The sequence below is a fragment of the Corapipo altera genome, unplaced genomic scaffold (assembly GCF_003945725.1).
Source record: "Corapipo altera isolate COAL_440 unplaced genomic scaffold, ASM394572v1 50, whole genome shotgun sequence".
Lineage (NCBI taxonomy): Eukaryota > Metazoa > Chordata > Aves > Passeriformes > Pipridae > Corapipo > Corapipo altera.
This window is the reverse complement of record NW_020884889.1, coordinates 5,906,211-5,925,230: the sequence shown is the minus strand read 5'-3', so window position 1 is coordinate 5,925,230 and position 19,020 is coordinate 5,906,211. Positions and strand designations below refer to the sequence as shown.

The window sequence follows — 19,020 nt, the reverse complement described above, 5'->3', positions numbered from 1 at the left end:
TGGCTGCTTTGATTAGAAATGTGTGAGTGGAAGGCAGATAATAGCCTGGTTCTCTACACCTGATCTCCCAGTGAGGGGTCATTGATAGGGGTCAACAGCTGAAATAAGTGTCTCATCACATGAAGAGTTTGTGAAGGAAAAGCTGTACTGTCAAATAAAGTGGAGCACAGCAGCTCTGGGAGCTGGAGGGGGCTGTTATCCATATATTTAGGTTGGTTTGTGTTTAGCAAATTTTGTTCTAGGCAGGAGCTTCCAGGAACTGTAGAACCTGAAGTCCTGTATTGAACTACAAAACAGATGCATGTGAGGGACTTGCAAATACATGCTCCCAGAAATTAATTTTTTAAAGGGGCAAAGGAAGTTGTAGCCACCCTTCTGCTGATGCTATGCTCTTGTTTCATCTCCTATGCAATGAGGCTGCAGGAACAACCTGGAAGCAAGGGGATTTCCTTAAGCTAGTTCACTGATGGGCTCTGATTAAATTATCTTCAGACTAATCCATTTGTTGATTGACATTTGTAACATGAAGACCATCCCAGATCATTTGACACTGGCCACTGGTGAATCATCAAGTTAAAGCCTTTACTTTAAATGTGACTGTTATGAATGAAATGTCAAGTGGTGACATTTGATATTCTGCACCAATTATTACTGTGCATGCAGGCACATAAGCACCATTTAAGCAGAGTCAGACTCAGGCTTTTAGGAGTTCAGGGTTCAAAAGAGATAGACTGGGTCTTGTCTAGGTTTATAGACTACATGGCTGTTGAGACTCCATTAATCAAGTAGGGTAAAAAACAACCATTATGACTAATGGAAAAAGAGAGATGGACTAAAGGAGGTTGAAATGGACAAGTGCTTATTTTATGCCCCACATTCTTTGCTCCACTTGAACAGCCACTGATGTATGAGTCAATCTGAAATATATCCAAAAAATAAAGAGGTACTACTGGGTTAAAGGTGACACAGAAAGAAGAAATCCAAGATCAAAAGTCACAAACTTTCCAACAGCAGAAGGCATAGAGCTGTGAAAACCTGTTCTATTGCTTCTTAACTTGAATGGTCAACACTAGGAGAAAGTGTCCTACAGACAGCACACCTGTATCAGGTGTGTTGGGAGTCAAAGCCCTGTCCCTCAAAAGCCTTTTATCACCCTTACATTTATAACAGCACCTGTACCACTTTGCTACTCTGTTTGTCTGTGTTTCCCATGTATCGTGTACATAGGAAAGTACACATCAGGACTTTCAATCCACTACATTCCAGAGAAACTACCAAATAGAAGTGAAAGGAAGAAAGAGAGGAAGTCTGGGGAAAGAAGGAAAGTCTGGGGATGTATCAGGGGACAGAACCATGCTTTCAATGCAAAACCTGATACTAAATAGGGGTTTTTTTCCACAGAAAGGTTAAATGTTTAGCACTAAGCTTGGTGGCTTTTTGAAACCTTTCGACTGAATGATTTTTGAAACAACTGTTGAAACTAAGTTTTATTCTTGACAGAGATGTAGAACTGGGTTATTTCAGAAGTTCAAACAAAAAATTACTTTAAAATTCTGAACTCAGAACTCGGGGGTTATTAATTCCCACGCGAACATGCACTTTCCAGCTTTCTTATTTTCTCTTTTGAACATGCCATTGACCCTACCTACAGCATCCCCCAGCTGTTTGTATAGCTGCCTCTTGTTTTAGAGAGTATGTTGAGAGGAAGCCAGCATGATGGATAACAGAAGTCCTTTGACATACCGTGTCATTTATCACATAACAGCCTCAATCCTGCTAAGAGGGCCTTCTCCATATGTCACTGTCAGCTCCTGTGCCACCTCAATGCATCAAAAAGAAAAGTTTGAATATGAAGCACTGTAATTCCTAAGTCACAGCTCATTGCAGCTTTCCAGACATGAAGAACCATTCTGTCTATCTGCCAGCTTGTTTGTTTAATTTTCACTGTCTCACATATGTGAGAAATTAGGTCTTCCATGTAGAAGAAAACCAGAAAAAAGTCAGAGGTCTAACACAGGAAAGGAAGATAAAAATCTCTAATTCCATCAGGAATTCAATGTGACATTTTTAAGTGGAAAAACAAATGGCAGCCTATGACCACTGGGTATAAGAGAATTACTAAGAGTCCCATCTTCTTCCTGGTCTAGGAAAGAGGTTCTCTAATGGGCTGGTGTGAAAGTAGAAAGCTTAAAGCAATGCAGATAAGCTCCTGAACTCAGCTGCCTAATGGAGACATTTCTCATCTCTTCAGCCCCTTGAAGGGTACAAAATGCAGCTAAAGCTTTCAGGAAAGCCTCTTGAGATTATCCAGCAGGTCCTGCTTTGGGCTACCTAAGGCAATCAGAACTCAACCCCAAATGTAAGATTTCAGCAAGTCAGTTCCCAGATGACACCTGAGAACACAAACAAGAGGAGACTGGAGCCACTGCTTGGGCCTCATCTCTGCTCTGTTACACAAACATGAACTCAACAGTCCCTGTGCTGTCTCAAGAGCATTAATTAGCACAGATGCCAACAGAACCATGAGCCATCCACACTCTTTTGCCATTAGCCTAAAGGAATGTAGCCTGGCTCAGATTAAATGAGTATAATATCAGGTTTGGGTTGCCTGTAGAACTCAAACCTCATCCTGAATTATCTTCACGTCTACAGTGTCAAATAGTCAAGCCATGGCTCTCCATTTCTAGTCCCCAAAACATTCCTGCAACATGATAAGAGCCCTTTTCTCAGCTTGCTCTTACAAACCTCCTCATCCTGCTCTGCTCAGAGCCCAGTCTCTACAGAGAACCTCCAGCACCATCTGGGCATCCATGACTCTCCAGACAAACCCAGAACAGGCTCTTTTTAGTCCAAGTGTCCTTGAGTCAGCCATAAATCCCACATGTAACCAGGCAAATTGTTCTACCACCCACCCTGTTTGTCTATGAATCACCATTTCAAAAGTCAAAGTTATAATTTTTCTTTTCTCATTCTTTTAGCAGCTTAAAAAGCTTCCCATTATCATTCCTGGCCCAAACTTATATGAACAACTTTGTAGACACATTTCCCAGGTTAGGGAAATTTTCGTACTACTTTGAATGATTCACAGACTCACAGAGTGTGAATGGTGTCAAACTCCAAGAATTAAGATGCCATTTTGGATCACAGTGAGTGATTTAAAAGGTATGGTTTGCCTGTTCATTGGGTAACTGTAGTGCAATCCCTGTATATTTCCACTTCATAAATATATAGTTTTCTTTCAAAAGAATCACAGGCAAGCTATGGCGAAAATAAATCAATAACCATTTATTATGCTAACCCTTAATAGTATTATTAATACAAAGAAACTTAAAAATTAGGTTTTTCCCCAGCAAATGTTTACTGACAAAGCTTCATCCTTCTGTGGCATTCACATTGCTATTGTCCTTTCCTGATATCTACTGTTTCTTAAAGTAGAATCACAGAAGGGATATTAAACACCATCTTCTTTACGAGTGGTATTTCCATAAGCTGAGTCAAGTCAGCTGACTCAAAGGTTCCTATTTTTGGCGCAAACTTCAGTGTACTGAAAGTCTTTGAGCAGCAGTTTAGCATCAGCCCTGATAGCCTTCCGTTCCCATGTCAGATTGGACCTCTTCATCCTGTCTCTCAACTATCTGCAGTAGATGCCCAATATGGATATATTACAGATGTGCGAAAATAAGAGCCTGGTGAATCTCCAGGAAGCCTATGAGCCATGCCACTGCAAAACCCTTCAAAGGCCTTCACAGTCCTATAAGCAGCTCTCTCCCTGAAGCTGCAGGAAGGAGCTCTGAATCAACAATATCGCTTCTGCTTTCCTTTGTATTTCAGTCTGGCATAAAGACAGACTTGTTTATGTGTATGTAGGGAAAGTAGGAAGCATAAGAACATTAATTCAGCTAGGGGCAAGCCTTGGTCATTATTCGGGCCACTAGGCAACGGGGTTGAATTACGGCTTGCCATGACAGTACCCTAAATAACTGTTAGCTGGAAATATTAGCTTGCATTACAGAAACAATTACGAGAGTTAACCATTTGAAAAAGGAAAACATGCTGTTGAAGAGCTGCCATTCAGCCACCGCAGCTCACATTCCTCAGATTAAAACAGAAATTTCAAAGGGAAAAAGGTATAAATCAATCCAAGTTTATGTCCAAGCAATGCAACATGTTTTCAGGATAGCACACAACAAAACATATGCATATTTGTGTTGCTAATTTGCACAAACCCATTCCCACAGGATGAACGTAATAATTGAAAATGAGAGCACAAATGGCCACTTTAATGCCTAAACTCCAGTTTGAGTAACTATGCATGCAAACGCATATCTATTTTTCAAGCACAACTGCATTCTTTCAATCCTGACAATCTGGATCAAAATGGCTTTCATTAGCATAATTATATATGCATTTACACACATAGAATGCTGCATCACTCGGGCCACAGAGTTTCTTGGCAAACCTCAAAACAAACTCCTTATTTAGGCTTACATGAGGTTTAGCAAGAATTAGCAATGACAGAGTCATATATGCACCACAGCTAGTTCATGGAGAATTAGATATATGCTCTTTAGGGATCAACCTTCCCATTTGAGCCTGTGCAAGTAAAATTATGGTTTCCGAGCTGACACATGTGTTTCTTGGAGATTAATAAGATGCTCCGGGAAAAAAAAAAAACCAAACCAAAAAACAGAAGGGGTTTGATTGCACCTAAGTGATTTCACTTCTGTAGTTTACAACATCTGCTGCAGACCTAGTTGCCACAACTTCTGCCCAACTGCTTAAACCCAGAAACTCCCAACACTCAGAGGCAATGGGTTCAGAGGGTATGAAAGAGCTACTTTGCACCAGTCCCAAGGCTGGATGGTAAGCAATGCCTGAAAGTAAAGTAGGTAGTTTGCTATGGCACTTAGATGCCCTTTGGGACAAAACGAATAAATTGCTGTCATCAGTCCACACAATCAGAACACATACACACCGGCTAAAAATGGGAGAGGTATGAACACTATCAAAGTCAGTTCATTATAAATAACAGTAGTGAGCTGAGCTTTTATTTTTCTAAGAAATTGTGTAATGAAAAGATACATTTGATTCAAAGTATTTCTACTGTTTATGGCAACTGAGGCTTTTTGTTAATAGTCTCCTTTTTATTTACATTCCCGGCTGTATTAGTGTACTGAGCCATTTATATGGATGCTATTTGATTTCTGAACAGACTCTGTGCTGGATGGGATTACACCCCTTTCAAAGCTGTCTAAAGATAGACAGAGAAGTTGCACAGTTCAAGGGTGCCCTCACCTGCATGTCAGGGAAAGAGACAGAAATTTCTGTGACTTATAACACTTCTCCACCTGAAATCCAGCATGTGCACAAGACCAGGTAGCATATTCTCCAAACAAAGTTATTTGAAAGTAAACTCTCTTTTGTTTAACACACATGTTCTGGAGGGGAAAACAACTGTTCTACAACTGTCTTAGGATTTCCGCATTCAAACTCTACATGGGTTTACAATAACACACTTGACAGGTAAATCCACAGACAGTTTGGCTATTCTGTGGAGATGGTTCAAACCACAAAGTATCAGCTGCCTTTCCAGAGATCTCAGCTTAACCCCAAAGATGTTATTTCTGTCATCTAAAATTATCCATGTGAAACATAGTTTAATCTCCCATAGCTCCTTCTACTTCACTTTCAGACCTTGTGTGCTGTTGTCACAGGTGTAATCCTGACCTGTTTTTCCTAACATTATATCCATCTAAGCACACAATTCACCGCCACTCAAATGAGGTACTAGACATTTCTATTCTATAGACCAAGATCTATTAGAGACCTGGATGAGAGATCACCAATTTTTTTTCACATCACTGGAGCAAGGATTTAAAGCCATGATAGTGCTCTGTAGAAGTGACTGATTAGTGTAATAAACTACATTGCCACATAAAGCCTCTTTTCCTGGTTCTTCTCATTTCTAAATGGTATTAAAATAGTTTATGAGCGTTCAGCTGCTCTGCACTTTACATCCTCTTACATGCCATAACTGTTAGGGGGAAGAAAGGAAAATCAACACTTTTTTAATCTTTGCCTTTTGTTTTATGTTAATGACCTTTTTTTAGCTAACAGATAACAAATGCAGGAAACATTCCTCAAGAATTAAGTTTTCATTAGTGTTATTACTATTGCTGCTGGTAGAAGACACCATAGACCAGAGCTAGAACTGAAAACCAAATTTCTGCTTTAGTCAGTGTTCAGTAGGAGCCAGTGTCCCTGGGAGGACTGGTACTTCACTCTCCTTCAAAAACTGAGCTTATGAATATTTTGGGAGAAAAATGGGGGAATATGGGAAACAGAGAAGGAAATTGCTGCTACAGATGTTGTCATGGGATATACACAAAAAGAATCCTTGCACTCATATCTTGTTATTGCCTGACAACTTCAAAAAAGAAAACAACAAAAACAGCATTACATGAAGATGCTGACCTGATTATGAATTGTTATGTGTATGTATTTAGAAATAAATCTTTTTTTCTATTTACATTCTGTGATATATATACAGTAGTATATAGCAGCTCTTCTCCAACTATTACAATAATCCTTAAGTCGTCTTTGTCATTTGTGATGAACAATAGCATCAAATGGATGAATTAATATCTAGACTATGTTGTTCACTACCACTTTTCCTCTGCATTCTGCTTTCCCAGACATAGAAGAGTCCAATGGATATAATTGAACATATAAGCATTTTATATAAGGACACATCCACTTTTGAAATTTAAGCCAATTCTAAAAGGCCACAGAAAAGTTGCTCAGTGCTACACAACTCTGAATATAGCATATTTTCCAAAGAATGTAACATTATAAATCATCACAATTCCCATGCAGAAAAACATCAGGTGTTACCTGAGAGTCCCTATTAGGGTTATGGTATCATTGAGGAGGATGCATTCAAACACTAACTCCACAGTTCTGCAGTACGCATATTCCCAAGGTGCACTGTCACTGGAGTTCTCTTCCCTGCTAATCTCATCACTTTTTTGAGGGTGGTTTTTTTTTTCTCCTCTCCCCTCAGCTCAAACTTGGGCTATACAACTTCAAAGCTCTTCAGTTTTTCTAAGCCTTCAAGACTCAGAGCTGCTTTGCAGGATTAAAATTGTGCTGCACCTTTCTCCTGACTCCCAGCTGTGCTGCCTGTTAGGTTGCAGAAAAGCTTTTGATTTCTCACTCTCTCATTACAACATTGACTCAATTTTCAGGATTTTAGTTTCTTGATGCTTCTGTGGGACATAAAGCTGGATTTATAAATTAGGGTGGTGATTTGCTGATACCACTGGTGCGAATTTTGCCTGTGTAATTACCCTAATTGCAATCACATGAACCATGTACACAGGAAAACAATGCAACTTCAGCTGGACCTCCGTAGGTACATTTGTGTACAGCAATTTTAAAAACAAAAGCTTTCAAATGAAGCTTATTTTTGTGGACAAGGCTGTCCATGTTTCTACACACACTGTTTCCAATTGCCACTCCCCAACCCAAGGTCATTATATGACTCCTCTCAGAGTACTTTGCCAGCTTTTAATGCTACATTTGAATAACAAAATTCCAAATAGAGGGGAGGGAAAAGTGAGAGAGAAACACATATATATAAATGTTAAAGTACAACATTACCAAAACATAAAGCTAACCCAACACAGAATATTTTAAAAGCAAACACATGGAAAAGCAGCTTTGCACTTGCAAACCCAAGCTTCTGATTTTTTTGTTCATAGGCTTTCAAGAAGGACTTCTGTGCATATTTCACAAAAAAATTATGTGTTTTAATACTTAAAAGGGGCCATATGGCCATATAATATGTGAAATGTCACTTGGAACTTCAGGGATGTCCAGTTTTCACGGCAAAAGAAATATTGCTTGATTTATTACACAGTGTAATATATGAAGGTATATTACGAGAGACAATAACCCTCATTCCCAGGCAATTTCAGCTTTCCAGGTAGTGTGGATATTGCAGTAAAGTATTGGACATTCTTCATTGTATCTATAAAAGTGAAGTTTTTACAATTTCATTTTGTGGACTTCTCTTTTTCTATCCTATGAATAACAACTCCATCACTGCATCTCTAGCTTCCAAAGTGCATTAACTCAGGTAAACAGATCTGATGTTGAGATGGGTGACCAAAACAGAGCCTTTACTCATGATATTGGCTCATCTCCAAAATCTTCAGTTTTGCTATCAGTGTTTGATGTCTACTACAATCAGCTACAAGGTAACATCCAAGTTCAGCAGCAATGACAACATGTCTCAGTGCAGGTTTACTTATGCAGCCAGCTGGGTCAGGCTTTGCAGATACCTCCTGTAAATTCCCAGAAGGTATAGGACTCCTGGTTTTTATTACATTTATCCAATTCCTGCATTGATGATATTGAGGTATTCTTCACAAACTTTCATCAGGTGGCTGTGGAAGGCATTGCAGCAGAATGTTTTCCCTATGCCAGGATGTAAGCCTGAAGAAGAGCTGCAACTACAAAGCTCACAGCTCCATGAAATGCATCCTGTGGCCAGGGCTGAGAAGACGGATCAGGCTGCATGAGAGCAACAGCCCAGCATCCTTTTCATTCTCACCAATCCTATTGCACAGCCTGTGCCACTAATGCACCAGCTTCTAACAAGGGACCAGCTGCTCCTTGCCTGTTTCTATACAGAGCCTAGCATGGGCACAATTGTTATGGGAATAATATACCACAAATGGGACTCAAATAAGCATAATAACAAACAAAAGGGATAATGATACACAATCAAGCTAACAAGAATTATAATATAATTCAATCATCTCATTAACTTTACTAAAAGCTAGCTTTGTACACCAGTCTCCTGGCTCCTGAAAATGTCTTCAAAGGAGCACACACATCTGATTATACCAACTCCCATCATCAGTCAGGAAAACAGACATGAATGCAGAACAAAAGCATTCCTTTTTGAGCCTGTGGAACAACCTGTTCATAACTAATATTCATGCTAACTTGAAAATGCAAATTAGAACCAATCTTAAATGAACCAATCCCTAAATTTAAAAACTGAAACGTTTAGTAATTCAAAAGAGTAACATCACTGAGGCCACACTCAGGGATTTTTGCAGTGAAACTCCCAGGTGACCTTGCATCACCAGCACAAATTGGAGAGGAAGAGCGAAGGGTCAGGCATTCAACTCATTGGTACCTTTACTGTTTATGAGCTTACAAAGTCTACATGTGCTTTTGAAATTGGCAGCTGGGAGACTAATGCAACAAGGAACAATGCATTAGATCCTTCCAGTTTTAATGTGGCCATTAACTAATTACTTTTCACGACCATTTAGAAAACAGACAATATTGTTATCTCCATTCTATTAGCAGGAACAATATGGCACTTCCATAAGAAACCTGAAAACAGGAGAATGAGGTCCCAGAATTTAGAGTTTAAGAAACCCAAGACCCTTTTCACACCAGACTTTCTAATGCCCTGTCAAAAACTAGCAGTTGTGTTGGTGAGTTATTAGACTGGACACTGCAACAAGCAGTTATAAGCAACAGATTGCATTCACTCTCTAGCTCAAGCTCCTGGAAGCACATGGGATATGCTAAAGATAAAAGAAATTGCAGCAAAGCACCCAAAATTTCAGCTACACTGCTGCTGGGGAACAAAAGCACCAAGCAATAAAGCCAATCCTTGAGACAAGGCTGGTGCCGAGTCCCACAGACAATGATATCAAACAGGCTCCTGTTTTAGAGGCTCAGGCACACAATAAATTAGGTGAGGGTGTTAAAACAACAGCTGGCTGCTAATTAGTCACAGCCCCCCTCAGCAGGGTATCAACAAAGTGGCAGAGAACATCTCGAGTAAATTAAATTTTAAAAAATCCTACTGCAATCACTCCCCCGACAGACCCTTCCTTCCTCTTCCCTCTCGGCTTTTTATTTATTGTAATTACTTTAGTAATAAGATTTGTTTCCTTGTTATTATATATATTACCATGCAGGGCAACAACAACAACAACAAAAATATAATAGCTGGGAAGAGTTATGGAGCTTATTTATCTCCTTGGCTGTTATTGGGCCGTTGGGTGGAGAGAGCGATGAGGAGGTGGGGGCCTGGGAGAAGCAGTAAATAGAAAAGAAAGCATATTCCTCGGGAGCAGAGACATATGGGGGCATATTTACAAAGGAGGAAACACTGACAATGAGTGAATAGAGCTAATAACTCAGGGGGCCCAGCAGCTCTGCCTGATAAAGGAAGGAATAAAAAATCCTGCACTGGAAGTGCTGTCAGAGGGAAGAGTCCTGGGGTGCAGCTGTCTTCAGAGGGATGTTTATCACTTAAGGTGAGCCAAGGATGGGCTTCCACATCAGCACAGCACAAGGGGCCTTTGCTGAGTCTGGGGTACCTCCCACAGCAGAGAGGAACTCAAGTGAGTGGTGCAGGGCCAGACTCCATTTCTGGCTCCACCAAGGAACAGTTTGAGGAGATGAGAGCTAAGAAATACTGCAGCTCACATTTTATCTCATGCTGTGCAGGCACTAGCTATATTTGCTACCCTAAGCTCCCCAATTCATCACTGTCCTCTCAGTGGAGGGCAACAGAAGCAACACCTGAGGCACTAAAGAGCTGCAAAAACTTCTGCTCCACTTGAGAAAAATTAGCCCACACTTCATGTGCACTTCCCAGAGCCACAAAGTATGCCAGTACAGATGCTCATATCCTTATCACCTCTGAGGTCTTAAGGAAACAACTTGTGCAAACAAACTTGCCACCTTACCCTGGCTGTGCTCTGAGTTACACTTTGTAAGTGAGTAAGGCTTGAGTCCTTCCCATTTTACAAAATGCTCTTTTTTTTTTAATTTAAATAAGCTTTGGTTTCCATATGCCTACCCAACTACTTTTGTTAAGGTGGTGACAATTTAAACTTCTGAAGAAAACGGGGAGGACAAACTCATACAGCATCTGTCAAAGAAGAGCAGCACACTAGTCCTGTAGTAGCAGTCTTCTAGAGAGAGATTGCATTAATTCAAAACACTCCTCTTCCAGCCCTCCCACATCTCTACACTATCCTTAGAGAAACACACACATCATAGATTAAGTAGTCTGGAGAGAGCCTTTGGAGTGTGTTTGCAGAGTGCAGGGCACCAATTTAGTTATGTGAGGCTAGATTGTGAGAATTAAACTTCTCTTTCAATACTCTGCCCACAGAGAAGCAATAAAGAGAAGGGGGCATGTCTGCAGTTGTACAGCTTTGTGTGACATCACCTCAAGATTTAGTCCTTAAGGATGCAGTTCTGGATCATAAACTAATTCCTTGGACTACATATTAGCTTTTTTTTTTTCCCCTGTCTTGGACCATTTTTGCCTCTTATTGCCCCAAGAATGCAATATCTCAGTTCAGCACTAATATAGGAAAGAAAAAGGTCATATACAAACAGTGCTTTTTGGGTATAGAAACAAACATGCTTCTGCTCCTCCTCTTGAGGTTGTCCTTCAAAACAGAAAAGACCAGTTCCAAAAATTAAGTGGCAGCACAGTCGTTTTGTTCCTTTGTAGCTTTTGAGAGTGTGCAGAGGAAACCTTCTCTAGAAGGGATTTTAGTGGGCATTTCTCTCTCTCCATTTCAGCAATTGTCAAAAAAACTAATGCTCTTCCCTGATGGATTTGAAGAGGTAGTGAACAAAGCCCCCTGAGTAAACAAGGGTGGAATAGACAGACTAAACAAAAGACAGACAGGAAACCCAGCACCTCACCTGCCTTACCTTGGAGCAGCAAAGCTTACTCAGCCTGTGTTGTGTCAGAGCAAATGCAGGAGGGAACAGGGTGTTTATAAACCAGGTAAAGAATAGTCTATGGCTTTAATCCAAAATGCAAATCAGGATTTCCTTTACCTAACTGCTACTGTGGTTACCCCATGGCTTTGAAGAAATCGTATGGCTTCCAATAAATTCATCTTCCTTTACCAAAAAAAAGACTCACAAGATCCCATCTCCACTCATTGGTTCAATTAATTTATAAAATGCATCAAGTTCTGTTCAATGAAAAGCCTCTTTAATTCAGCAGGAGGGAGGGAAGAGTTAGAAAAAGGAGGCAGATGAAAAGAAAGAAGGGATGTTAAAAGGAAGAAAAGGAAGATGAAGAAGGTGGCAGCACAGGAGGGAGACAAACTCAGAGGGCTGTGATACTGGACAGCAAAGAATTTGCCAGTGGAAAGAGAATTTCTGCATACGCAAAATGCATAGATACTTCATGAGCAGCCTGCATGGGAAGTATTCTTTAACACAAAATCATTTCCCCAGGACCTTCCACTTCTTGCTTGAGCAATGATCTTGCAAGGCCAATCATTTTTAATTTAATACTTCTGGGAACTGGAGAGGAAAAAAACCCCACCCTGAAATAGGCACAATTGGCAAGAATCAAGTGTTAGCATTTGGCATCATTTATTACTGCTGTTTATGGTGATATAAATTAGGTTATACTGATATAATTAATAACCCTAAATTTAATGCATAATAAATAGCAATATTTATCTAGACACCGCAGGGTCTGGAGAAGTCCAGCCAAAAGCACTAAATGTTGGCTACTGTGTTGAGTGAGCACATGTGTGGGAGTGCCAGGTGTGTGTGTAGATGTCTTGCAGGTCCAGCAGATGCTGAGGAACAGCTGCAGGAACAGGCTGCTGACAGGAGGATGCACAGCAGGCACACACAGAAGGCAGCACATGAACACATCATGAGTTAGCACACAGCTGCACAGGCATGCGTGAGCACACACAGCTCGATGCTCAAATGTGTGATAATGAGTTTATATGGAACACTGTGGACAGCAAAATATGTTCTGTTTCTTTACAAAACCTCTTTTTGTGCTGCTATAATCCAGCTTTTTACAAGTTCTCTCACTGAATCCTGGTTTCTGGATTTTGCACAACTGCAACTATAATTAATCTACTTTTGGGTACACGGGTTTCACTTGAACATATTAACTTTTTAAAAGTAAAATTTTTAATAAGGTTTCATTAGAGGCTACTCTGCACCATTTCTCCCAAATTTAAAATTTTCCAAGAGCATTATTTTCCACATTCTGCAAGTTAAAAACAAGCCTAATAGTTCAAACAGTAATAGATCTAGATTGACATTTCAAATTGCTCTAAGGTTATGTATGTCACTCTCTCATTCTGTAAGGAAGAAGACTCAGGCAAAAGGCAGAGGCAATGGTCTTTTAGTCCAACAGTAGCAGAGCCAGGAACAAAGCACAGGTTTCTCTCTCACCCATTGCCATTTTCTACCACATTCCTAATGAAGGTGATACTTTTCTTCATGGATTCTCTTACACTTCATAGATATTAATTCCTTTTAAAGCTTTCCATTTTACTATGATGTAGTTTAAAAGGGGGCTACAGGTTTGGGTGAAGGTACTGAGCCATAAGGCCAAACACCACTTACTACTTTGGATTATCATAGAACAAGTTGTGCAAAAGAAAGTCAGACTGCAAGGACACTAAGTATAAGGCTGTCACTTCAGATTGACTTACACTACTGGTCTTGGAAACTAAGACTATTTTTTCCTTGTAATTTTTATCAAAAGAAGCAAAACCAAAATATATAAAGTAACTATAAGGTCAGATCATAGATGTATGTGAGGCAGAATCCCATCACCAGCAGTAGTCAAAAGCCAGTGTCTGGCAGAAAGTATAAGATTAACTTTATGAAAAGCAGTATCCATTATTTAACTTAAAATATATAACCATTATCAGATCAACTGAATATTGCTTGACAAAACTACACCTAAGTGCTCTTCAAGATGGAGCAAAAACACTGTGCTACACAGCAACACAATCACTCACCAATTCTGTCTGAATTGAACAACATCCAATTAGCTGCAGAATTTGGTAGTGATCTGTGTTTTTATGTGATGACAACCCCACTTGTACACACACACTTGCATCACTGCTGCCTTCATTTAGCATCAGTGACAGAGCTCCACATCTCCATCTGTGACAGACAGGGATGGATTCTCCAAGCACTGACTGAAGCAAAAGGGAGTGTGCAGAGCTGCTTCCCAGCTCAGCCCCACACAGGCAGAGCATAATCGCATTACTGCAGGCCTGCCTGTGTTAGAGGAGCATTCTCTGCATGTAACCTTCAGATCACATTAACCAAAGCAAATACCAAGGTCCTGATCATCTTGTTGCTCCATGAGGCTCCCAAAGTGTGATGGTGGAGTGCCCTGCTGGGATGAGCACTCACCTGCTGAGCTATGCCTGCAGCAGGGAGCCAGCTGGGGAAGGGGCACAGCTGGGCTGCTGGAAAAACGCTTTGTAACCAGGCAGTGGTTATGCACACCCCAGCACACAGGGCTGGGGATTAAGGAGAGTGAGGAAATTCAAAGAATTGTAAACAAAAAGTAATCCAACTCTTTTTTAAATAAAGATACACAAACACCAGGACAAAAGCAACAGGAGATATTTTTGTTTCACAATAAAAGATAAGATCACTGGTTATCATGTGTAGGTGTTCCCTGTGTCCAGCACAGAGCCAAGATACTCGTTGGCCTGGGTAGTGTGCTTGCTGCATTCAGCATGCCCAGTCCTGGCAGGGGGAAGGTATGAGAGCACAGCAACTTGTATAAAACTAGAAGTGAGCAACAGGTTGGGATGTTACACACACTCTAGCAGATACAAAAGCAGACTTTTTGGGCGTGCCTGGTGGGAATTCCACAGCAGTGATTGTGAATCCCAAAGCAAACAAGTAATTTCATGAAGTGAGTTATAAAACAGGTTTCAGAGATGTAAAAAAATACTTAGCAGGTATCTTCTTACAAGTGCTATTGTCAGTGATGGACTATGGGACCAGCTTCCTCAGAAAATAGTTCCCTTTTAACATTGTCTTGAAAGATAATAAAGGTTATTAGAGCATTTAAACTTAGACAACCTTTTTAACTGATCACCAGATTTAACTACAGTTCAAGCTCATCTGCACCAGGGAAGACAAAACACTCTCCTATGTGACACAAGCCCAAGTATTATACTGCATTTAGGTGTCACCTAGAGCCATGTCCTCCCTCCTGAAGGTCCTTTCCTGTTATGTTCACTCCTGACAGCTGGAGAGAAAGGCCATTCCCTCCACTCCTGCATCTGTTGGAAACTTTAAGTGTAGTGAAAGGAGCAAAAGTAAGGGGGAAAAGCTACAACCTTTTTTTCTTGCTTCTTCTGTCTGGAAGGATCAAGAGAGCATTTGGTGCCAACAGAGGCTTCACATACCCTGAGGCTGTATCCAGCTATTCTGAACAGTCCTCCCAGACTCCTGGAAGACTCAGGTCCTGGGGACCACAACAGCTATGACTTCATAGACTAGAGACTGTCAGAAAATCCCAAGGTGCTCCCTGCTGAAACTGAATTAGTTTAGAACCAAACTCAGTGCAGTTGTTGCTCAGGATTGCTTTTCTGTTCCTGCAGCGCTCCATCTGCACAGCCCGACCCCAAAGCAGGTGGGAGAATGTAGCTTGAGGAAAGTTGTTCCTCTATACTTTTCTGTGTTTCAATACTTATTTAAGCCCATCTTCTAGCTTCAAGATTTGTCATGTGTTCCACTTTAATAAGCCAGGGGGCCAAAAACCTGCAAGACCTCATAGCCAGGTCAAGACACACAAGTGTGTGGGATGTGATCATGACATCCTGTCCCTGCATCAGACAGGACCAATAGTTATCAACTTACAGCCACTCCACAAACACCCAAGGTGAACAAACTCCACTATCCTCAGAGACAAGTAGATTTTTTTTCCAGCTAAGTGCAAGCCTACCTTATCTTAAAGCACTCTTCCATGTTTCAGAGGGAATTATTCTTCCACTGCTTGCACAGCAATATTTATTTCATGTCAGCATATTAGGAGCAGTTGTACTTTTTTCACTCATGTACAGGGAGAGGGAAAGGAAGTTAGTGTGGGTGGGCAGGGATAGTATAAGGCAAAGAATGAAATAAGGAATCAGTATTTTCCAAGATCAGTTTCAGTATCTCTTAAGAAACGTGGGAGGGAAGATTGAAAAGGAGGTGGGAGAAGGAGGGAGCTTCACTATATGGAAATATTTCCATGAAAATGTGAAAATTTAAGAGATCCTTACTCATCTTCCCCCCAGGGGAAGGCTATACAAAGCATTAATTACAGCCAGTCCTTCCCAGGCATATCCGTCTTGCAAGTGTGGTCTGCCCTTCTGCTGAAGCAGAAAGGATAGACCTCCATTTATCAAGAAAGATCCTGTTTCTCCAGCACAGCTAACACTCCATCCAGGCAATTGAGAGATCTTATGGCCACAGACAGTACAGAATCACATACACCTGACAAATGTAAGACAGCACAGTAGGCCATGTCTCAAATTCACATTTTCCATACAGGATTGATAACAGAATGAATAAAACATGTGGCAAAGGGAATTCTCCTGACCATTGAAGAAAAGATCTGGTAGGTGCACAAGGTGGAAAGCCAGCAGACAAACCCAGCCAAACCCCAGAAGAAGTACATATCACAACTCACTTGCCATTGATGACTCCATCGGGATTAAGCATGGGCACAACCTTGAAGATGAAGCATTTCCGCAGGAGATCAGCGATGGGATCACTGCTCACTAGGAACTCCAGGGTTCCCTTCATCACCCAGCTGGCATTGCTCTCACCAGGGTGAACACGGGCTGTTAGAAACACATAAGGACGATTGCCTGGAAAACAAACCAAAAACATCCCAAAACTGAACAGGGTTTTTCTCTGAATAATATCTTTGCAAGTAGATTTTATTCCTTTTGAATTGTGATAACAATCTGAAACACATTTTAAGGAAAATACATCCCTAAACGGTCCAGGCATTTCCTCAAGGTGCTCTCTGTAAATAGATCACAGATTTGGTCCTCAGAACCAACACAGTGACAGTTTCATCTGATCCCCTTGCTTGTCTATTCTGTGCAGATACTTAAGTGCCATTAGAGAGCATTCTGTATGTGCAGGTTACTGCCTCTCCAAATGGCACCAGCATGCTTTCTAGCAATTCTTGGAAGTTTCATCCAATCAAGCTTCATTAAGGTTTAAAAGCCAGCTAGAAATTATTTAATTTTCTAAGGTCCTGCTCTACTTCCAGTATTTCACCATTACCAATTCAGAATTTTATAAATATCGAAGCAGATCTGCCCACCCATAAGGGCCCCAAGGACATGGAAGCTGCCTGATCTCTGGCACAAACCTATGTTGTAAGGTCAAAATCACAATTAATCGAGCTAAACTGATATGATTAAAGAAAATGCATTAATAAGTTCATCAGATAAGCTGCAGAGGTTGAGTACTCAAAGCTAACCATTATTCCAAAACCATCCAACAAAAAGTAGAAATAACAATGCACACAGTTAAGACAGGCTGTTATGTTTAGTGGAAAGACATTTTTCAGTTTTATATAATAGAGATGCTCAGATGGCAAAGCTGATTTTCAGAAGTTGCAACTAGAAGAGTTCAGTTGTTTCTAGCAATACATTTGGCATGGGAAACATAAGCTGTGGTAATTTGGGGTGGGGAGAGGTTTTGGGGGGTTGGTTTTTTCTAAATACAAAAAAGAAACCAACTTCTTACTATAAAGTTCGTTGATAATCTTTACTGATCCTGTTTCAAAGCAGACTTGCAACTTAACAGCAAAAGTTTCCTTGTTATCAATAAGTTATTTGTTGTTCCTGTGAAAAAAACACTAAACACATTTGGTCTAGTTGCAAGCCTCCAAAAACTCTCGGTATACATATGCTTAGAAAAAACTAAGTTTGACAGCAGATTCTTTGAAGATCCCATCTGTGCTGAGCATACTCCATGGATGGGCCAAGGAAACAGGAGAAGGCAGAAGGAGACACCTGCCAGGCTCAGAAAATAAAAGGAAAGGAGAAAGCAATTATCTGTCTTAAAATGATCCTTTTGTGAGTTTTCACTATCTCAGGCCGTTGTCACAAGTCAACCTGACAGATTTACTTTAGTGGGAAGCATTATCTGTCAGGGCATCACAGCGGTGCCAGGATAGGTTTGTCCTGCTCTATCAGGCAACGTCAGAGCTCAGGCTCTGTTCCCTTCTGAACTGAAGGGCCTGAACTGACAGGCTTGGGAGAGGTAACAGGACAGAAGACAAAACTAAAGGCCTCAGCTGAGCACCCTTGTAAACAAATGTTGAATTAGCAAGTTATATGCCTTTTTTCTTAGGTCCCAAAGCCACCCTTCAGTTTCCAAATGCTTTACAAATCATTAATCAATTAAAGCATAACAGGGAGGTAGAACACTACCCCAAAAAATGTAAATGGTATTAAAGAGCTGTTTAGCTGTTTGTCTGACAAACTAAAGGCTGAGACAGAGCTGAGAATACAGGTGAAATTTCTCATTTCACAGTCAAACAAGGAATAAGCATTCATTTTCTCCTTAACTGTATATTCTGCACAGTTCTGCTGAGTATATACATTACAGCACAATTTAGTTACATCTTACAGGGATGTACTCAGGTTTGGAAACAATTCCCCCTCAACACCTCCATATTTCCATGCTTTCCTCTTAAGCAGTTGGTGGGCACTAGAAGAGTGAACTGCTCTCTCAGCTCAAAGAGCTCATGCAGAGCAATCACCTTCTGGTCCAGCAAAGCAACTGGGACTCTGTTTCTCAATAGCCAATTATTAGGCTTTTATCACTCTTACATCTCACCGTACTGGGGGGTTAGTACGTTTGGATCAATGTGTATACACAAATGCCTTAGGCATTTACAGATTGCAAAAGATTCCTCTAGCTGCTGCAGAACTACTAGCCATTCTGATTTTATTTTTTTTTTAAATTAGAGTACCCTATTTCTGTTCTGCTCCAGCTAATCGTGCATTACCATTTACCTTAATAATGTTTTAAAATAACAACAAACAAAAACTAGCTTTCCCAAGGACATCAGCTGCATTTTGCCTTCTCCAAACATTTTCTTCTTTCTGCCATCACCATGATTTAGTGCTCTTTTGAAGGCTCATT

At 40.6% G+C, this 19,020-nt stretch overlaps 1 protein-coding gene across 1 annotated transcript in view; it reads right to left on the bottom strand.

Annotated features, from left to right (window-relative positions):
* Window positions 1-19,020, bottom strand: part of AGBL1 (ATP/GTP binding protein like 1) — a 248,895-nt gene that overhangs the window by 147,476 nt on the left and 82,399 nt on the right. The window contains exon 16 of the mRNA XM_027644667.1: window positions 16,538-16,718. Within this exon, the coding sequence (XP_027500468.1) occupies window positions 16,538-16,718 (181 nt within the window). The remainder of the gene's footprint in view (window positions 1-16,537; window positions 16,719-19,020) is intronic.